The sequence below is a fragment of the Buteo buteo genome, chromosome 12, assembly GCF_964188355.1.
Source record: "Buteo buteo chromosome 12, bButBut1.hap1.1, whole genome shotgun sequence".
NCBI lineage: Eukaryota > Metazoa > Chordata > Aves > Accipitriformes > Accipitridae > Buteo > Buteo buteo.
In genome coordinates, this window is record NC_134182.1 from 6,421,733 (window position 1) to 6,442,419 (window position 20,687).

Here is a 20,687-nt window from a genome sequence, read left to right on the forward strand (position 1 = left end):
TGCTTGACCACCACTGCTTTGTTCATGAGTGCAATGCCAAATAGCCAAGAAACCTGCAAGTCCAGATCGACCGTACAGAAACTCAGCAGCAACATTAAAAATCAGTCATGCTGTGGAGCCAACTCTGACAAAATGAGGCTTACAACATGCTGATGAATAAGGTTATACGTCTTTGTGGTAAACTGAGGCGGCCTTACCGGGAATAAAACACAAAGCAAGAGTCAAGGCAGGGCACTCAACTGGCAAACGCAACTGCCTTTCCAACATCTTCCAGAGCACACGCGTCAGAACACGGGATGATTTTGAGCCCTTGGCATCCTTTTAATCCCTCAGCATGACCTTCAGGGATGTGGGTCCCTAACAAATCCACTGACTCCCAGAAGCAAACATCAGGGGTTTTAAGGACAGTGCTTTGTAACTTTTGGGTGGTTTAGCTCACAGGTGCTCTGCTGCACCTGGACAAGGCAACACAGAGCCCCTGTGCTCCATTAGCATACATCCCTGTTAATAGAAGGAGCCAATTCAAATTCACCAGGCCACAGAAAAGCCCACAAAGTGGCAGGAACTGTGTGAAACCCTCCTGTCCAAACAGCCAGCCCAAGAGCTCGATACTCTGCGCTGTTGGAAGTGTCTAACTTATTTCACCGCAACTGTCCCCCAGCAAGGTTACCAGGGGCATATGTTCTCGCCAGGCATTGCAGCACTCCAGGGACTTGTCATAAGAGTCAAGTGAGAGCTGGGCAGCACCACTGAGGTTGCTGAAGGCCTGCATGTTCTTGACACCAAAGTGAAGTCAATCAGCAAGTGTTTGACACTCCTGCCAGAGCTCAGTAACATTAAGAGAGAGCAGGCAAGTGACAAAATCCAGAGCATTTCTGCTCCTCAGAGCTGGTCTTTGACAGCTATTCCTTCTTCACTCACATCCACACCAGGTGCAACTCAATAGTGTCCCAAGAATCTTAAATTAATCCCCACCTATGGTAGACAAGTTAACTTCAGAGCTGATTTCCAGACGTGGCTCACTTACCCCACATACCAGAGGCACTGGCCACAGCAAGCAAGGAGGACAAGTGCTCCTCCTGGATCTGCACTATGAGCCATCAGTCTTTGGCACCTGGCAGTTTTGAAAGGGAGAACAGCATATGGGCAGCAGCTTTTGACACAGCAGCTGCTGCCTCCCACCTAGGTTTGTTAATATTGCTATCAGCCTGGCACGCACCTAAACCAAGTGATTAGCAAATGAACAACGATGAAATGCCAGAGTTGGGGATCTCTGGAACTGGGAGCTGGTCTTGCTTTATTGGCTAACCCAAGTTATTTAATACCATACTAGATCCAGCCTCATCAGTCAACACCTACAAAAATTCAAGTAGAAGCACAAGCCAAGCAACTCAAGTACTTCAAACACTCAGACACTGACTCAGTTTCAGAGCCATCTTGAAAGCTATTTCCAGACAAGTGTAACAGCTATTTTTGGCTGGTTCTTCCTTCCTATCAAGTTGGGCAGGAAGGTAAAGTGGATAGGTCCAGATAAGGTCTGAATTCAGCAACACCTTCTATCTCCCAGGAGTAACCTAACAGTTCAGTGCAGATACTGATGTCTCTCATGCCTTCACCTGCGTTCACTGACTTCAGAGCCCGATGGAGTAAGTACCAGTTTGAAGTCTCCTCAAGATGAAAACAAGTGTTTTGTACCTGATAAGATTATCAGCTGTACTGGCCTTTCCAGCGAAGCTTCAGCACCAGCAAAGCATGTAAACCACAAACAGGTTGCTATAATGGGAGAGGGCTGTGGATATAACCTTGACCACTTTTGGTGAACAAAGAACAGGATCATGTTCTTGCCATCGTCCTCCTTTCTAGCAGGACACCTGCATGTAGAGTGTGATGTAGCTCTGCTTCTCAACAATTGCTTTTAACATAGGCATTAAAATTCACAGACAGTGTCACCTTATTTTCAACCAGTTTCATTTGTGTGCCTGACACAATGGGGACAGTGGGAAAGTAGTGGTATATAGTGCACACGTCTAGTCATTTCACACTGGGATTAGACTGAACTGAATTAAACATATCTCCATCACTGCTCTCACGTAAGAAAGCCATTTGTGCAGTCTCTCCACATTCATTGGATGCTGATTCCAGACAACTGACCATGGATCACAAGAAGTCAACTGCCCCACCTGGCAGCACTAAGGGGGATAGCTGAGGACCTATGTTACCACTTACCTTGAATGCTTAACATCTGTCCCAGCTTCAGTGCCGCTCCCCGGACCTTGCACAAGGTTCTCACGATTCTTTCTGCATTGGCCTCTGACAGGAACGGGCTAGAATCCATCACCGCTTTCTTTCCTGAGGGCAAGGAGAGAAAGCGTATGGATGAACACCACCCTTATCTCAGCAAGCTCACTTCATCATGTTAGCCCACATTCAACAAGAGATCTGCCCTTCCCCAGAGAAATCAAACTAGGAGTACACTCAAAGCCTTCACCGCAACCCAGGGGCATGGACTGAAGTTGTACGCATATCTTGTGATCACTTTGACATAGCTGGCTGGAGGGCCAACAGCAGCAAGTCACAGCTGCCATGAATGTCTATGCTGCTACGCACTGTCCAGGATCCTGAGCAGATGTGGGTGCTTGAACTCGCTGTACCAGCTAGCTCAGCCTAAAACACTACATAAAGGTCTCCTAAGTCCCACACCATAGGCCGTAGCATAGCCATAGCCTCAGAAGAACAGTAGGAGTGAGCCACAGCAAGAAGGAATTGTCAAAAGCCTTGACAGCACACTGGCATAGTAGACTGAGAATGTGCTGCTTAGCACTTCTTAGGGTAGAAGCAAGGATTCACACCAGTACCAAACCTCTTTTCTCATACCAAATAATTCTTGCCTGAAACACCTATGTTCATACACAAACACATATTACTGTGCAATTGCATGTCCAGAGTGTGCACCAGAAATCCATAGAGACCAGACAAAGCTTTCACATCTCCAAGTCCACAATAACTTTTTCTATCAAACTGAAATTTACTGTCTCCTGATGCACAGGCAAAACAAACTCTCCTAACACCATAACCCCAAAACACCATGGCTGCATATAGCATTTCGAAAAAGCAGCAGATTGCAAATATGTGATGAGGTTAATCAAGCTAGTCAAATCCAGGGAGGCTGGAGATAGCCCTCAAAGGAGAAGCACAGCAGGAGCTCTCATCTATGACACCATGCTCTTGGACAATCATGCTGGAGGGGAAATTGAGTCCTGTTGTCAAGATCGCCAACCTTTTCCCCTCTTACATCCTCACACATGCATGGTGTTCCTCACCACATTCTTATGGGCAGCTGGCTACTGAGAAAGATGCTGCCTTTAGACAGAAGAACATTTCAATGTAGCTAGTCACTTGTTCTGACTGCATGTAGAGGCCATGCAGGGAGGAGGCCAAACCCTTCTGTCCTTACTCTCATCAGCAGCCATGCAAGCATCAGCTTGCACAGAACAAGGCCCAAAATATACATACTGATACAAACACATTCCTGTCCCCAAGAACAGGTAAAGCCTGATGTCTGACAGGCTCACTAAGTGGTCATTGCAGCCATCGACACACCAGTACCACAGTTTCAAGTATGCAACATGCTTTTTATGTGGCATAAGAAGCACTAGCCATCCACTTTTTTTTTTTTTTAAAGGGAGAGGGAAGGAGACTCTGATTCCATTTTCTGGTCCCTTTGGGAGAAGCAACCCAAAAATCCTTCTCCAGGGTGATGCCCAGTAGAGCAGGGACAGAGGGGGCAAGCAGGCACCTGCCAACTACTTCTCTTGGGGCTACAGATCAGCTCCTGCTGATGGACAGCCAAGCAGGAGGAAGGTCAGGTCTTCCAGCCAGGCTGCAGGGCCCACAGCTGGTATGCTGATCTTGGAGCTACACTTTTTTTTTCAACACTTCAGAGGAAAGGGTACTAAGTACAGAACAGCTGAAGCCCCCATATACAACAAGCAGGGCCCAAAAAGGCACAGCAGCTGCAACAGTCCTGAAGATCTCAGGCAGATGGAAATTACTGGTGTGTCATGTAGTGCCTACAGCAGCAAGAGATCCTCTCCATCTCCAGCTAGCTCTCAGGAAGGTATACAAAGGGAGCTTAGACTGGCCAGGGGACAGGAAAAAGAACCAAGATTCAGACTGAAGTAGCTGCTGTCTAACTCTGGTGGCTCACACTACTTGGTACCACTTTCTTGAGGTGCTAAGCATGCTACTGGTCTGACAGACACCCTTCAGCCCCTGCAAGCAGCTGGCTTGCTTACAAAGCTTTCCCTGGAGAAGTGATACCACTGAACTCTCCACTGGCAGTGCACGGAGGCACCAAGCCCTGCCCTCCCCTGTCCTTCAGCCCCCCTCTCTCTCCTTTACCCGTTTTGTGGGAGAGCAGCAAGATGGCACTGCACGGGGGACATCTATCCGTACAAATCCCTGTCCTAAGTAATGAATGTACATAAAAAGCAGAGAGGAATAAACACCAGGAGGGAGTACACAGGACAACTATCCTTCTCTTGAGAGCAGGATGCAGAAAAGGAGAGGCCCAGAAGTCACCATTTGCATCCCACACAGCAACCCTGAGAGCACATTTTGCTCTGGATCCTGGATGTAAGGAGTCTGAGAGATTGAACAGGTAGATGCTCGGTGCAGAAGGATCTGGCTTTGCACACTTGAACAGCTGGCTCCGGAATGTGGAGTGCTTGCAGCCATCTCTCAGAGCTCTGGCTCTCAATGATCCCATCTCAACTGTCCCATCAGAAAAACAACATCAAAGCCTTACCCTCCTTCACACCACCTGCACATAAAAACATCCTCCTTTGAGGCTACAGCAGGATAAAGGAGTTAGTTAATGATTAAAGTCGCCTCCAGAAGCCAATGAACCCTGACAATTTTACAACAGTCTTATCAGTGAAAAAGCCAAACACAGGCACTCCCCATCCTCTTCTCCTGGTGTGCTTCTCATTGAAGTCAAGCCCACAGGGGCACTACCTGATCACTAGGCAGCCCAACAGCACCTGATCAGCTGTTGCTTTATGTATTTTGCTAAAAGTGGACATGAAGAAGGTGACCTGAAAGCAAGAGTCAAAAGCGGGATTATGTAAATGGCAAGCAGAGAGAAAACAGACATAGGCTTCCAAGACTAGTGGAAAGGAAGTGGGGAGAAAACCCAGCACAAGTTCATGAAGAAATATGCCAATCTTATGTAAGCTAACATTGTTCCCAAAGATGGCTGGCAACTTTTGATGCTACAAACGATTTCCTCCCCATCTTAAGATCACAAAATTATTTTGTTTTGTTTTGGTTTTTTTTGTTTTGTTTCACCTACTTCATCAAGGAAATAAAAAAAGGCAAATAGAAGTCACATCTAAACAAGCTGTGGCAACAAGGAGACCTCAGAAGCAAAGGCTCATGCAGCCACAGTGCCTGGAGCCTGTCAGCTCTTCCACAGCAGATGCAGCAGGCAGATGCCCTCAGGAGTGCTCGACCCACGTTTTCCTTTCCAAATCCAGAATCAGCGTGAACCCTTCCAAATCTGTGTGCATCTCATAGCTGTATCGCTGCTTTTCCACCTCCTTTCCAACTGTCAAATAGAGAACTAGCCACTGGACTTTGCGTATATTTGTTTTTAGGACCATCTGCCACACAAATTTTAGGACAAGGGAAGAGTCAAGAACCTAGCCTAAGCACTTAGGACTGACAACTCCAGGAGACTGCATTATTGCTTTTCATTAGGAAACAACTCTACATTCAAACCTAGGCCAGCTGCCAGCCCTTTGAGGCTCTGCCCAGCCTGGCATTTGCACAGTGCCTAGTAGAACGGCCAGGTACAGGTCATTAATAAGTTACAAAGTTGACCTTGAACCCAGAGTCTCTTTATTAGTAATGGTGGCTATTTATCTGGACACTCCTTCATTTTTATTTCTGGAAATTTATTCTACCCTCCCATTCGCACCCCATGTCAGCCTTGCACTTTAGATACACACTCTAAATATTGAGACTGCCATCAAGGTCACCAGTGACCAAGGAGGTTATTTTTAATTAGCTACATCAGCCTACCAAGAAAATTCCCACTGGAAATCAAGTGCAGCCATCCTCTCTTTGAAAAAAATAAGATGAGCCAAACCACTTACTAAAGAACTTAAAGAGGGCAGCATTAGGCTCTCAAAAACAAAACAAACAAACAAACAAAAAAAACCAAAAAAACCCACAAAACAAAAACCACCAAAAAAAAAAAAAGCCAAAAGCACCCCACCTGCACCTACTCACAGGAATTTGGCAGTGGAAAAAAATTTAAGTCCAGGACATCAGGCTTGGATGGAGAAGGGAAAAATTCACAAACTCTTGCACCAGACTTTTTTGTTCTAGGATAAATCCCTTAAGAAGTGAATTGTTTATGGAAACAGAGACAATCCGAGGCAGAGAGAAAAGGGCCCTGCGGCTACTAAACAAGGATGGGGAAATTGAGCAGGAAAAGACAGATCAACACTAGCGCAGCTGCTAGAGAACATGCAGGAGAGTAGGTATTTGTCATCCTTCTGTTTGACAACAGCAATGGAAAGAAGTACATGCCATGCTACTAGGATCACTTGTATCTCAGGAGTTTGTGTCTTGCAGTTTCGTGACTGAAGGATCAGTGCTTCTAGCTCCATTTTAAAGCTGTGAAGACACTTTCATTTGTACTGACTGCACAAGAGGACAGTAACCAAGAGAAGGCTCTTTCCCGTCACTTCTGGATGCCAGTGAGAGCGTGAAATTCTCAGGCATGCCTTTGGGCATATACACATCCCACTTGTTTAAGTTTGAAGTGCCAAGAAGTTAATATTAATATTGCAGCAATGGGGAGAGAGAAAAAGACATCCTCTACCAGCTTCCAGAGAACAGGACAGTATGTCATTCTCAACAGAGACAGGTCTTAACCCAAGCTTATGGTGCTGGCAGCCAGAAAACTTGGACACAAATGCCTCAATCTGAAATCATAAAAGCAGTGCAGAGGTATTTTTAAAGAAATGTACAGGTACCTATGTCAAGGGATTTCCCCCCAAAACAACTAAGGCTGTTACTGCCAGAACAGTAAGAAAATGGGATTTTGGACTCAAAACTCTGTACATATCCTCTGCCATGCATTTCTGCAGGAGCAGAGCCCATGGAGTGACTTCTCATCATGGAGCCTTACCCACCACTGTAAAATCCTGTGGAAAAGACATCCAAGGACACTAGCTAGGCGCTGTAGCTCAGTCACCCAGAGACTTTCCTATGTCCTTGGCCTTAGAAGCTCCAAGAGAGTCTGGCAGCTGAAATAGTCTTTTACTTCAGCTCCACCCCAGTACTTGCTGCTCATAGCCCTTTCTCAGTCCCACTACCCTTCTCCTTTACAGTGTAACCACTGCTCCAAGCTCTTATCTAAGCAGACTTGACAGCAAGAGGAAGCAAGAACAAAAGCAAGACAGCCAAAAATAAAAGCCAGGCCATTTTCTAACTCCCTTGCCTAGCATCGAAGTCAGCAGCCCTCACTGCCTTATTCTTTAATCAAGGTTTGTTCAACAAAATTACTCTTCCCAAAGCATGACTCGGGCTGCAGAGCAGGCTTCTGGCACCAAGTTACAGTTACAGGGGAAAATAAAATTCTTCTAGCAAGAAGAAAAAAAAATCTGAAGGTGCAATTGCTTTATTGCAAGGAAAAAGTGTCTGTTGCCCTCTAAAGAATCCTTTCTCAAGCTGTAAGGAAGAGAAACAAAGCTCATGTTATTCCCTCAAATTTCATAGGTCTGCAAGCTCATGTTTTTACTTCGGGGTGTGCCCAATTAGAAAATAATCTGGCAAGCAGAGAAATACCAACAGTTGTGCAATTCCTCCTCTGTTAAACGCAAAGCAAATCATCAACTTCCAACAGGTATGAACAACCTGTCAAACATCACAAGCACTGAAAGCAAGCACCTTCAAGGATTCTCTACAGGAGTGGCCATGTTTGCCTGAATGCATGCTTTTAAACCAAAGCAAAGAAACCCACCCAGCCTCAAACACCTCAGGTCATGGAGAGAAACAACTCTTTGCCAAGGATCCTTTTTCTCTGCTGAGCTGCTCTGCATTGCCTAGTTGTACAGGGAATACAAAGATGCAAGCATTAACAAGTAGTGTCCTGGTGCCACACGACCCCTCCCTTGCCCCTGTCCCTCCACCACAGGGAATGTGTCCAAGTTTCCTGGCTGCCAGCACCATAAGCTTGGATTAAGACCTGCCTCTGTTGAGAATGACATACTGTCCTGTTCTCTGGAAGCTGGTAGAAGACGTCTTTTCTCTCCCCACTGCTGCAATATTAACAAAGTCTTCAGACATAACAGTTCATCTACCATTTCTGTACTGATAGAACTACATGGTTTCACTGAACAGTTTAAAAAAGATTGTTAGGCCAAGACAATCCAACAGCAGGCACAGGTATAGTATTCAAACTCATGGGTGGCTGTGGGAAAGCAAGCTGTAGGAATTGTGCTGGCATAAGCTCATTCTCTTGCATATACCTCTGACTTCTGTCTACGTAGTGAGGTTGTGGTGTACTTAGAAGAAGAGCCTGGAGGTGGAGAAGGTTTGTTAAAAATAAAAGAACTGCCCACATCCCCCTGTTATTCAGACTGCCCCACCATCCCAACTTTCAAAAGAATAAAAACTTGTAAATGCAGGTAAACTGTGTCTGGGAAATTAAAAAAAAAAGGGGGCAGGGGAGGGCAGGTGGGAAGAAAAGGATGAGAATGTAGAAAGGGTTTACCATTGCGTTCCTCAGGTCTAAGGCTCTTCTTTGCAACTTCTGCCAATGCCCCAATGCCAAGACCAACAGCTAGTCCTTTAAAATAAGAAGAAAAAGACTCAGGTCAGAATTAAAAAACCTTGTGAGCCACATACACAGGCATTTTGTAATTAACCTTAAGCCACACGGTCAAATGCACAGCAGCAAAACAGCTTGATTAGAACATCCTGGCTTTTGCAATGGAGTCATCTTCCAAGTTTGACACTGAACTGTTTTCTCCTGTACTTCAGCTCAGCATGCCAGCCAGGTCTCAGAGGCTAGACCAGTCCGGGATGTCTGGCTCAATAAGGCACATCAACAAGCACTACTCGGAGCTCTGTGCTCTGGCTGAGGTCCTGCCATAAACTCAAATCATGGGGTTTAGAAGAGAGGAGGAAGAAAGCTCACAAACATGGTTCTCAAAGTACAATTCTCAGTAAAGAACAGAATCCTCCTCACCCCCCACCGTGCTACCACAGTAGGGGGAAGCAAAACTGCATTTAGATGAAGCCACTGCCAGTAGAGTTTAGTGCTCTGTGAGCCTACTGTCTAAGCATTCAGGTATATTTATGCTCATTAGCTGTCTTTGACTTCTACATGCTCGTTGACTATGATGAACAGAAGCACATTTTTGCTGAGGCCCACCTAATCCAAGCAGTGTTGTAACCTGCAATTCCAAGGAGCTGTGCTGGGAAGTAACCTCACAACAGTAAGACCACGAGACCAAACACCAGCACCCCACGTGCACTATCACCCTTGCAAGCAGTGAATTCTAGGGCGTTGTCTCACAGCCACAGATTAAGCTACAACTACAAAAGAAGCGTCATCTGCCTCCCCTAACCTGACCAAAGACACCAAAGATTAAATGAGACACAGATCTAATCATGCAGTAATCCATATTACCCAGGGTCTCATTGCCTTCTCAATTTTAAAATATTTTCTGGATTATAAATGACATGGGCAACCACAACAGCTGGTGCTCCTTCAAAGCTCCTCAGCAATGGTGCATGCCCCCCATGCCTTACTCCCACACCACTAGGAGTACTGAGCGTGCATCTTTTCCAAGCACCCCAAGCCCACCGTGAGGCATTACTGGACAGCTTCCCAGGTAAAACAACCATGGGACACAGGCAGTACAATGAAGGCAGCATAGCTGACCAGCCCATGGCATTTTGCGCACTGGCACGGAAGGAAACGCATGCACATGTTTTGTAGTCTCAAGCGAGGAAGCCTGGGCACAAACAAGTTAAACCCCATCTTGCATTGAGCTTTTCCTCTCTCCCACCAGTTAATGAGAACCCCGCCTCTGCCAGTAAAACTTCAAACTGGCACAGAACGTCTGCTTCAGAAACAGCTCTATCTGCAGTCTTGCAGACTACATGCACTGGGCCAAAGAATCCAGCATAAGGTGAAGCACAGGAGGCATCAGTGACATTACAAGGCCTTCACAAGGACTGCTTCTGGGGCTGCTTCCATGCCATTTAACTGGCAGGCAACCTTTCATTCTCCATTGCATGTGAATGTTTAAGAGCATATAGCATAATGCAGAAATATACATTCAGAAAAAATGTAACTTTTAAAGGATACCATGATTTTAACATTATAATACTTAGATTAAAAAGCCCTGATAATTTTGGGGGGGGGGGGTGGTGGTGTTTGTTTTGTGGTTTTTTTATTATTTTTTAAAGTTTTCCATATTTTCTGCAAGTTTTCCTATAATTTAAGCCTAAGGAAGTCTGCTGTTACTAGCTAACTTGCACAGACCCTTCAATACGGCCAAGCCATGCATGACCACTGAGCAAGGCTTCTACACCACAAATCCAGTGATGATATTAGCTGAACAAAGTGAGAAAAATATCCCTAGACTCCACAGGAAAGAAGCAAAGAGACTTTCCAAACACAGCATAAACACTATCTACTAAAACTCTGATAGACAGTCATCTCCAATTAGATCCCACATGCAAGACAGTAACTTGGAGCAGGAAGTACTGAGAGTCAGACAGGAAGCCAATGAAGATAAATATCTCATCAGCAAAATGTGATTTTATAGACTGAAGACAACTCATGGTCTGTTGGCCTTGATCCCACTTTCACCACCTCCAAAGCAATGCCGCCCATCAGAAATCAGCTTGGTCATTATCAGAGCTAGACTGAACTGGACTGGTAGTAATTGGTTCCAAATTAAATACATTGCATCTCCTTCCAAGGGCTCTATGTTCACTATTGAGATTTACTGCCTGCACCTAAAATAAAACATATCTGAGTTTTCCAATCTCTCTTCATAATTAAGACACAAACCACTTCAAAGGCAAACAAAAGACCGGGAACCAGATTCTACTCTGTCTTCCAGCATAAAGCTGGAGAAGTTCTAGCATGCTCCAAAGCAGCTTGTGGTTTACATTAGGGTAGGCAAGATCAGACTCCAAACAAGTGTGTGTCACACCTCCCCTCTCATGGATGTACACAGTTGAGCATCTGAACTAAACCATATTGTAGACTACACTAGAAAAGGAGCTTCTCTTACAATAGGTGCTCTTAGAATTTGCTCACTGCTCCACTCTTTCCAAGTTGCTAGAAAATGAACTCCAATCATCAGTCAAGAACTGTTTCAAATAAACTAAAGCCAGGCATAAACAAGTTTACTGCTGAGATTTAAAGATCTGCAGTTTAAACAAAGGCTTCAAGCATCTTCGAACTATAATCACAGTGCACAGCAGGATATTTAGCTCAGGGCATTACATGAAAATGCAACATTCCTACTTTAAGTCTTCAATAACTACCTGGAAACATCTCAGGGCATACGCAGCCCTGCTCTAAATGTGGTAGCAGGAGGGTAGATAATACTCTTGAGACCATGCAGGGTCAAGTGCATCTTGGGTGTTTGCTGCTTCTTAGCAGTCAAGCCTGCAAAAAATGAAGTCAGCTGTATATGTAACCTTCTATCACTAGGAAACAGGTAATAATTCAAAGTTGTATTTCTCATTGAAGCTATGCCAAAACTTGGACTTTTCCATGAACATCCAGGGCTTAGAAAAAGCTGCCACTTTTCAGAAGTCTCAGTTGCTCACTTTATTCCTTTGTTCTTACCAAGTTATTATCAGAACTATGAAATTAGGGAATTAAGTAGTGGCCTAAATTTCTCATGGCTGTAACTCCATCCACTAACATCAGTACTAGCAGTCAGTCTGATCGTGAACCTCAGGAACATATTACCTTCTCCTTTACCAACTTGAATTTCATTCACTGTGGCATTTGGAGCACACACAGCTCACACAACAAAAAACAGTGTGGAAAACTTCACCCTTCCTCACCTTACAAACCAGACTAACACTCTAGGGTTCAGAAAGCAAGTAATAGACAGAGGGTTCAGAGCCACAACACTCATTTCCTGAAACGCCACCAGATTTGTTTTCCAGGCCTCTTTTATACACCCACTCACCTGAAAGGCTGTGGTCTAGGCACATATTATTTGAACACAAATAATGCTGCGTACTGGGTCTGGCTGAGACAGGAGTTAATTTTCTTCATAGCAGCCTGTGTCATGCTGTGTGTTGGATTTGTGACTAGAAGTGTTGATAACATACTGGTGTTTTAGCTGTTGCTGGACAATGTCTGCGCAGAGTCAAGGCTTTTTCTTCTTCCTACTCTGCCCCTGCAATGAGTAGGCTGGGTGTGGGCAAGAGGCTGGGAGGGGACACAGCTGATCCAAATCAAAGGGATATCCGTACCATATATCATGCTTAGCAGTAAAAGCTTGGAGAAAGAAGGATGAAGGGGGGGGGACCTTTGGGGTTAATGGTGTTTGCCTTCCCAAAGTAACTGCTACAGATGCTGAGGCCCTGCTTCCCAGGAAGCAGCTGGACATCTGCCTACCAATAGGGAGTAGTGAATTAATTCCTCTTACTGCTCTGCTTGCCCATGGAGCTTTGCTTCACCTATTAAACTGTCTTTATCTCAAGTCCCAAGTTTTCTCACTTTTGCTCTTCCTATTCCATCCTGCTGTGGGAGGAAACGAGTGAGCAGCCGCATGGGGCTTAGCTGCCAGCCAAGGTGAACCCACCACTCGCTGCCAGCCTTTCACCTGCTACCAGAAACAAGTCATCCCTCCAAAGACCCCACACAGCTGTAGAGAAGCACTCTCCTCCTCCAGGCCACTCATCTACTGTCCTTGCACAAGTCACCCCTGAATCCTTCATTTTCCTTGTCTGAAGGTGAGTATTTCCTCCAAGATTAGTCATTTTGGGACAATTTTTAGTATAACTGAATAGCCACAGTTCAGCATTTTGGAAAATAACATCCCCGAGCACCTCTAGAAAGTCACACTCCTGCATTTTGCGCTTTATGCGGACAGATTATTTCAGGCCTGGAAAATGCCACTTGGTTTTTGTACCAGCAGAGTGCCTCTTCAGACATTTTCCAGGCACCTCCAGCACCCGTTACACTTTAAACCAAGCCCATCAAGAGATGATCTGGAATCACTTTTGTTCAGGAAGAATCCTCTTGCTCAGCAACTGACACAACAAAACAAACAGGAGACTGAATGGGCTGTTATCACTCCACTCAGCCTGCCAAGCGCAGGGGTGGGTGAGACTCTCCCCTGGAGCAGCCTGTGCCCTGGTTTTGGTCACGTCAAACACTGCTAGCACCCCACAGAACACGTTGCAAGCTGCAGACAGTTGTGCATCAATTTCTACTAGCTTTCTGAGCATTAAATGCTCACCAGAAGCAAGCCACACTTACTTGTCACTTGCATGACAATCTGAATCCTGTAGTTGTCAGTCCTGTATATATTTTAATAACATACCTCAAGAGGCTAGCTTTTTTTTCCCCCAAAAATTGCTACAATTACATTAGATCTAGACTTCACTACAAGCTTCCTGAATTTTCTTTATTGCAAAAGGATCTTATTATATCATTAAAATAATAAACTTACAAACCAGGAATATGATTAAGGGTGACAGAAACTGCTTAGAAGAGTCAAATGATGCAAGGAAGGGAGAATGAAAATAAAGAAAAGATCAAGAACTGTGTGGGTGGAACTGATGACCCATCAGGCTACAAAACAAGCATGAACAACAAACTGCAGAAAAATCTGTTTTACCAATTCTAATCCCAGGAAGAAAAAATAAACAAATAAAAATCAAAGGTGATATTTAGTACTATAAATACAGCTACCAGCAATCACTCCAGCTGCTCCAAGAAGCATACAAAAAAATACAAAGGACAAAGAAGTTCAGTAGAGGATCTTGTGCTGATTACAGAGAAACATTAGCTCAGTATTACACGCAAGCATTGGAGAAAATGATCTTCAATTTTTCCAACAAAATATTCTTTGCTCCCAGAAGAGGTAAGAAGCCAGGCAAACTCTGCAGTCCCAAGCATTTCTGCCTCCTGTTGCTAATTTGTCTATCGCCCACCAGAGTGTCCTGACACCCCAGCTGAGAGATCAACATTACCTACAACATCAAGGGGACAACAAAAAACATGCACAGGAGGAGGAATGATTCAAGTGTGAATGGGATCACACCAGTAGTATGGGAATTCAGCTATCCAAACCCCTGGAACAGTTACATGAACTCTGCTTTTGACCTACTCATCCTTCCATCTTCTCCAAGTCTAAAATGATGTTCTTCTAATATGGAAATAAAGAAAAAAGTGGAGTTTATCCCACCAAGAAAAGTCAGAGTCTAATGCTAGTTTGGTGTGGAGGTGATAGGGGAAGAATCCACCTCAACCATTATATTTCCCAGAATGATTTCTTGGGATCTTCAAATGAAGATGGCACCCCAAAGCACACACAAGAAACAAATCATGCAGAAAAAAAAACTTACTTGCTTTAAGCTGCACTCCATCACAGATATGGAGCAGCCTCCCGCCCTTAATTATTTTCAACACAATACAAAGAGGCAGCTGCTAGAGCAGGAAATAATCACACACACCTCCCCGCTATCCCCTATTTAATTCTGATCATTTGAATGTCCTAGGAAGCAAGGACAGAGCTGGGTCACTACTATTCCACAGGTTAACAGTGACATCCCCTGCAAAGCAGCTCTTCCCAGCTGTTAACCTTCATCCCTCCACAGCAGCAGGTGCTCCTGAAAACCAATAACATAATCGGAGACTCATTAAATCATCCTACACCTTGTTTCTGACTTCCACTGAAAAGGCAAGACAAGAGAAAATGCATGAGAGAAAACACACACTGTGCAGGCACAGGGAACTTCCAACTCACCTACCACTGAGCTTTGAAACACTTAGTTTACTTCAAACTTATCTTGCCTTCTCTAAAAGAAAAAAATGAATACATTAAGTTGGGTTGGATCTTAGGAAAGCACAAATCAATTCTCATCTCGGTTGGAAACTGCCTCCTATGCCCTCATGAGACTCCCTTAACCAGCCTCACTCTTCAGCTTGCAGGTATTTTTAGAACTAGTACCCGTTACATCTTGCATCATTCCTGAGAATAATACCCAGAAAGGACTGACAGCGAGGACAGTAAGTAGCTACGAGAGGCATGCAAGTACTACCTTCCCCTGCTCACAGTCTAACAGGAAAACAGTCAACCATAAGCCAAAGCTCACCAACAACTTCAGAGGAATCAAAAATGGGTAAAAGCGAACGGTACGCCACAGCTCTTGCCATCAGCTAATGTTTCATGGTTTAAGCATTTTAAATGCTTCATAAAGATGTAATTTGAAAAGAACATTTCTCATCAGGTAAGAGCCAGTCAGGAAAAGCCACACTAGAATTAGCTGATGGGGTTTCACAGTTGCAGTGGCTCTCTCAAGGCCATATGCAGGTCAGAAAAAACACTCTAAACTTGGAGCAAATAGCAAGCAGAAGCTGCTTGTCACTATAAATAGAGCTCCTCTTTCCATGCAGTTCTGGAGGCTGTTTAAAAGCTTCTATCAGTCTGGATCAAGATCTGACCATTAAGAAGTGCTCCTTACAGGCAGTCCTTTCCATGCAGGGCTGCCCACACTACTTCAGACTCACCACACCCTCAGAAACTTTCTTCAAGTATTACCCAGCCTACCAAAATATTACCAAGGGATTTCTTAAACTGGAAAAAACCTACCTATAGGCCGTATCTGTTGTTTGTTAGTCAGTGTACTGACAGTACTATTTCTCCTTGCTGTTCCAAGGAAAAATTCAGAGGGAAAGATAAGCACTGAATGCTAACGAGATTGCAGAGGCCTGAGAATCTGAACACCATTTGTACAAAACAATATCCCCCCAAAAGCAGTGTGAAAGCAAGAGCTCTATCTTGCCAGCAATTTCAATCACATAAAACAGACAACTGGAGAAGGGCAAGACCAAAAAATAGATGACACACACAGATACAACTGGGGATGCTGCTTATAAACAATTATTTCTTTTTTACTCTCCCTTTGTGGTTTTGGTTTGGTGGGGTTGTTTTGGTTTGGGTTTTGGTTGTTGTTTTTTTTTTTTTAACCTGAGGTTAGGAAGACAGGTAGTTAGTTATATTTCCCCTTGAAGCATGAGTCAGCCTTTCCTCACCCAACAGCCTTGGGTGCCAAGAGCTGGAGCATACAGCAAGAGCACTGGAACTCAAAGTTCACAGAAAATTTGGTCATCTGCCACTTCATATCCACTAGCTGTCAGCAGGCAGCCACAGATAAATTCAGAAGATGACAGCTAAAAGTGCTGTGACACTTTCCATAAAAATCAAGGCTGGATTAGAATGGAGACTTCTATGCTACTACAGCTTAAAAACAAAGAGGTCAAGTGAGTTTTAAAGTGATGCCTTGTTACTCCAAAAAGCAGATCATGAATCCTGCTTCCCTTTACAGAGTACTAAGCACCCTGAGAAGCCAGAGCAACTGCAATGAACTACAGGGTTTAAAGAGACGTGACCAGGATTAAAACATTATGTTATCACAAAACTCACTTACTCTTCATTCCTGCACTGCATAGAATCAATCCCTGCCCCCAACTCCTCCTAGTGTGTATATTACTCTGACAAAAGAGATACACAGAGGAAGAATAACTGGGTTTTTTATATAATAGTTGATCCGAATTACATCTGACAGGCTATTTTTCTTTCTTCTAGGATCTGTAACACAAGGATGTCTACTTTGCACATGTGCTTCTCTATCAAATTTTGCGGAAGAGAATCACAAGAGCCACAAGGGCCTAACATGCTACTTCCGAGAGACTGTTCACAAACAAGACAGGCTTCTATCATCTCAAAACACTATGGTCATAAAAAAACCCAAACCAAAACACAGAGAGACCACTCATCTAATGATTAGCTAAGTAAGACTAGCTGTGAACATCTTTTCCATCTGCAATACTGTGATAGTTCACTTTTTCTCAGGAACATGTTAAGTCCTCTGATGGCTTTGGATATAAGACATAAGATAAGAACCATCTGTTAATATTACTGAAGCTATTTAGCTGCTTTTTAACACAGTAAGCCCCATTTTGCAAATAAAATTCACACAGGTTCCAGCTAACTTGATATTACAAGCTCAGACTTTACATCCTTCCTGGGAGAAAATGGTTTATAAGCAATGGCTAAGTAAATCAAACCTTGACTATTACCATCTCCCTACCCTCAAAAATCAATACCAAAAGGATATGTTTTATATTTAACCACTGTTCAGAGAATTAGCAAGGATAAGGTTGGGAAAAAGTTATTTAAAGTAACAGCTGCTCCAGCTGCCTATGCTTGACAGTAACAGCATACTGTAAGGACTAGAAGGAGAGTTTCTTCAATAAAGTGAAATCACATATGCAGGACCAGGGTATTTCTACAGACTGGAGAACAACCTGCTCCTCACTGTCTCCCTCACATTAAAACAGCACAGCCTAGAATGTGTTACCATGAAGATGTGCAGTTCTACTCTGCAATCCCAAATCATCTGCCCTACACTCTTAAGAGAGAGTGACTTTTTTTTCCCCATTTCAGAACAGGCATATGAAAACTAAGCTCCAGGAATGTATCAGCCTGCCATCTTAAGACAAACAAAAAATCATCCCAACTCTGTAGTTCTTGTTTACAGGTAGCTTGGTGAATGCATCTGAAAGGTCTGTTTAGGTGGGGAGCTTTTATCTTTGCCATAATAGCACAGCAACAGTTAGATATGATAAAAGAGTGACAGAAGACAGGATTCAAAGTATAACTTCATTCTGACTAAAGGCCAGGATCCATAATTGTAATGAAAAAGCCCAAATAAAGCTCTGAGCTAACCAGCTGTTTGTGGGAAAGCACCTGCCTATTAGCAAGCTTAACTAGAAATTAGAACCAACTAATGGTTCAGCAGGAGCACTGTCATAGCCAGCCATTAATCAGTACATGCAAGCATTGTGACTTCGCAAATGTGGGTGTGCAAACTAACCTCCAAAGTTGGCGAGCCGTCCGATCCTTGTGACAGGAACCTTCCTCTCCCGGGCCCGCTCACTGAGCTGCAGCGGAAAGAGGGGGAAAGGAAAACAAAACAAAAAGAAATCCACAAATGAACTGGTCATATGGTCAGATACCTGCAAATTCAGAGTGCAACTTTGAAAGCACTTGAACAACCCTGTGCTAGAGAAAGCTCTTCTTGAACACCTAGCCTGATATATGTTGAGAGATTTCCAAGTGAACACCCTGCAGAACAGACACACCATGAACTGAAAGATACACTAAGGAGTGGATAAGAGGGTGGGAAAGATAGGAGAGCTGACAACCATGTTTAGAAACCCCATTTTTACTTTCATCTCAGCAGCCCTTATATTTTGAACTTGGAGAAGCACCTCAATGCCAACCCAAACTCCCTTCCACACATGGAATTAAAACTCATGGAGGGTTATCAGGTTCACAGTAGCGTAGATAATTCCCACACACACAACAGCTAGAGCAGCAGAAGCATACCGTTTCATCAAAACAATATCCTGCGTGAACCCACAGTAGCATCTGATACTGGGTTTGGGGAAGGAAGCAGAAGGTCAGAGCAGATGGCAAGTATCACCACTGTGAATTGTGCTGTGGGCTTTCTGCGCTGTCTCACACAAGGGCATGAAGCACTAAAGCAAGAATTGTGAGCTGTGCTACTCTCCAATCCACTAATGCTCAGGACAACATTCCCTCCACCTCTACAAGGACTACAAGACAGTACAGGAAGCCACAGCCTTCACTGAGAGGAGCTTAGGTCAAACTCATTCTTCACAGCCATAGGAAAGCAACTAGCTAAAGGGAAATGGGCCCTTCAAGGAGAATGTAGATTCATTAGGTCAGTCTTCAAACCTTTGAAGGCTACAGCAGTCCCCACCTAGTCAACATTTCACCCCAAAAACTGGGATGGAATACAGACCCTTCATTACTGTAAATGCATCAATAAATACATTGAGTCCTCATAGTCCAGTGAATGAAAGGAGAGCTCCTGTTAATATAAAACTGAAGTCTAACCCTATATATGCTTTTTAAACATCCTCTCACATCAGAATATCTGACGTAGAGGGGGCAGGTATGAAAGAAGAGCCTGAAAAGCTACTGACAGAATAAATACCACAGAGATCAGAGTTAATGAGCACTGACACTTCCCTCTTTTGCCTCTACAAAAGGGAATAGCAGAAGAGGAAGAAATGAGAGAAACACAGGAGAAGGTGAGTAAGGACAATCCAGTATAGAAACCATAGTACTCAGAATCCTTTAAACAAACATACCATCTGTTTGTAGGGTTTCTGCTCTGAACCTGCTTTGGCCTGTCTGGCTTTATCAATATCTTCAGCTGTTAATCCACTAACAGAGGAATGGTCTTGGTGAAAAGCCCTACTTTGTCCAAAGGCAGCAGCAAAAGGATTTCCAGGGTCCCTAAAGCCTCCAAATAACCTTGCATCCATTCTGGGAGGGAAAGGCTTCTGACCCATGCCAGAATCTCCAGTCTCACCAACACTTCTAAAAGGTCCATTTGTAGTGTAAGAGGAAGCAGGGCCTTCACTGCTGTGTTCATGAGGCTTGCCGGGGGCAGTGGAGAAGTCCGTTGCAGCATCTGATGGCTCTCGGGCTGAGAAGTCATAGTCTTTCCCAAAATCCTCACTGAGATCAGTTAAGTTCTCCTGCTGTTTGCCTAGTTCCTGCAAACAACAATAGAAATACTTTAAGAAAAGAACTTAAAACCTGCCCCCTACCCATCCGTGGTCTTCAGAGATGGGCACGCATCTAGGCTGTCATGCCTCCACAATAACTGATCTGTAGAGACTCTGGCACTGCAGTCATTCACAGTAAGAGACAGGAAAAAGAGAGAGATACTGAGGACACCTGGGATCACTGGCAGTCTTTCAACACCACTGATGGGACAAATTCCTTAACAGCTTCTCAAATACCCTTAACTGGAGATGCCTTGTTCTACATACACTGCCAGGAAGGGTCACTAACTGTGGAGTTCACTAGAAGCAATATACTGCTCAGAAACAACAGGTGATGGGAGCTGCAATATCGCGTAAGATATACTTAGGAAGGATAACAAAAAGCTAAACCTCCTAACGTTCAGTTCTTACCCCACCACGCTCCCTTCTCCCATCCTGTCCCTAATCATGCAATATCAGCATTTTTAAGCCCAAAGCTACCCTAAGCAATACCAGATACCTACTTATAAGCAGAGTAAGCTCAGCCTTCCATGGCCATGACATTACTAACTGCAAAACACGTTTCATTATTCAACAACTAAACTATGGCAGGGTTTGTCATCATCCCAAAATAAATAAATAGAATTCTGTGCTTCAAGCAAGGATAGCAGCATCAGACATAGCAACAGTCAAGCCAAGCTTCTCCTGACAGTCTTTTCTGTTCTGTCCTGATGTGCAAGAGCTGCCCCACTAAGTCCAGATATTTCCCACTGCTTTTCAATGTAGGAAAAAAAAAATTAAAAAAAAA

General features: G+C 44.1%; 1 protein-coding gene across 3 annotated transcripts in view; it reads right to left on the reverse strand.

Moving 5' to 3' along the window:
• Positions 1-20,687, reverse strand: part of COQ8A (coenzyme Q8A) — a 48,523-nt gene that overhangs the window by 12,725 nt on the left and 15,111 nt on the right. For all 3 annotated transcript variants that reach the window (XM_075042507.1, XM_075042510.1, XM_075042509.1), the window contains exons 3-6: positions 19,478-19,888; positions 18,172-18,238; positions 8,789-8,863; positions 2,227-2,349 (exon numbers count right to left, since the gene is read on the reverse strand). In XM_075042507.1, coding sequence (XP_074898608.1) covers positions 2,227-2,349; positions 8,789-8,863; positions 18,172-18,238; positions 19,478-19,888 — 676 coding nt within the window. The remainder of the gene's footprint in view (positions 1-2,226; positions 2,350-8,788; positions 8,864-18,171; positions 18,239-19,477; positions 19,889-20,687) is intronic.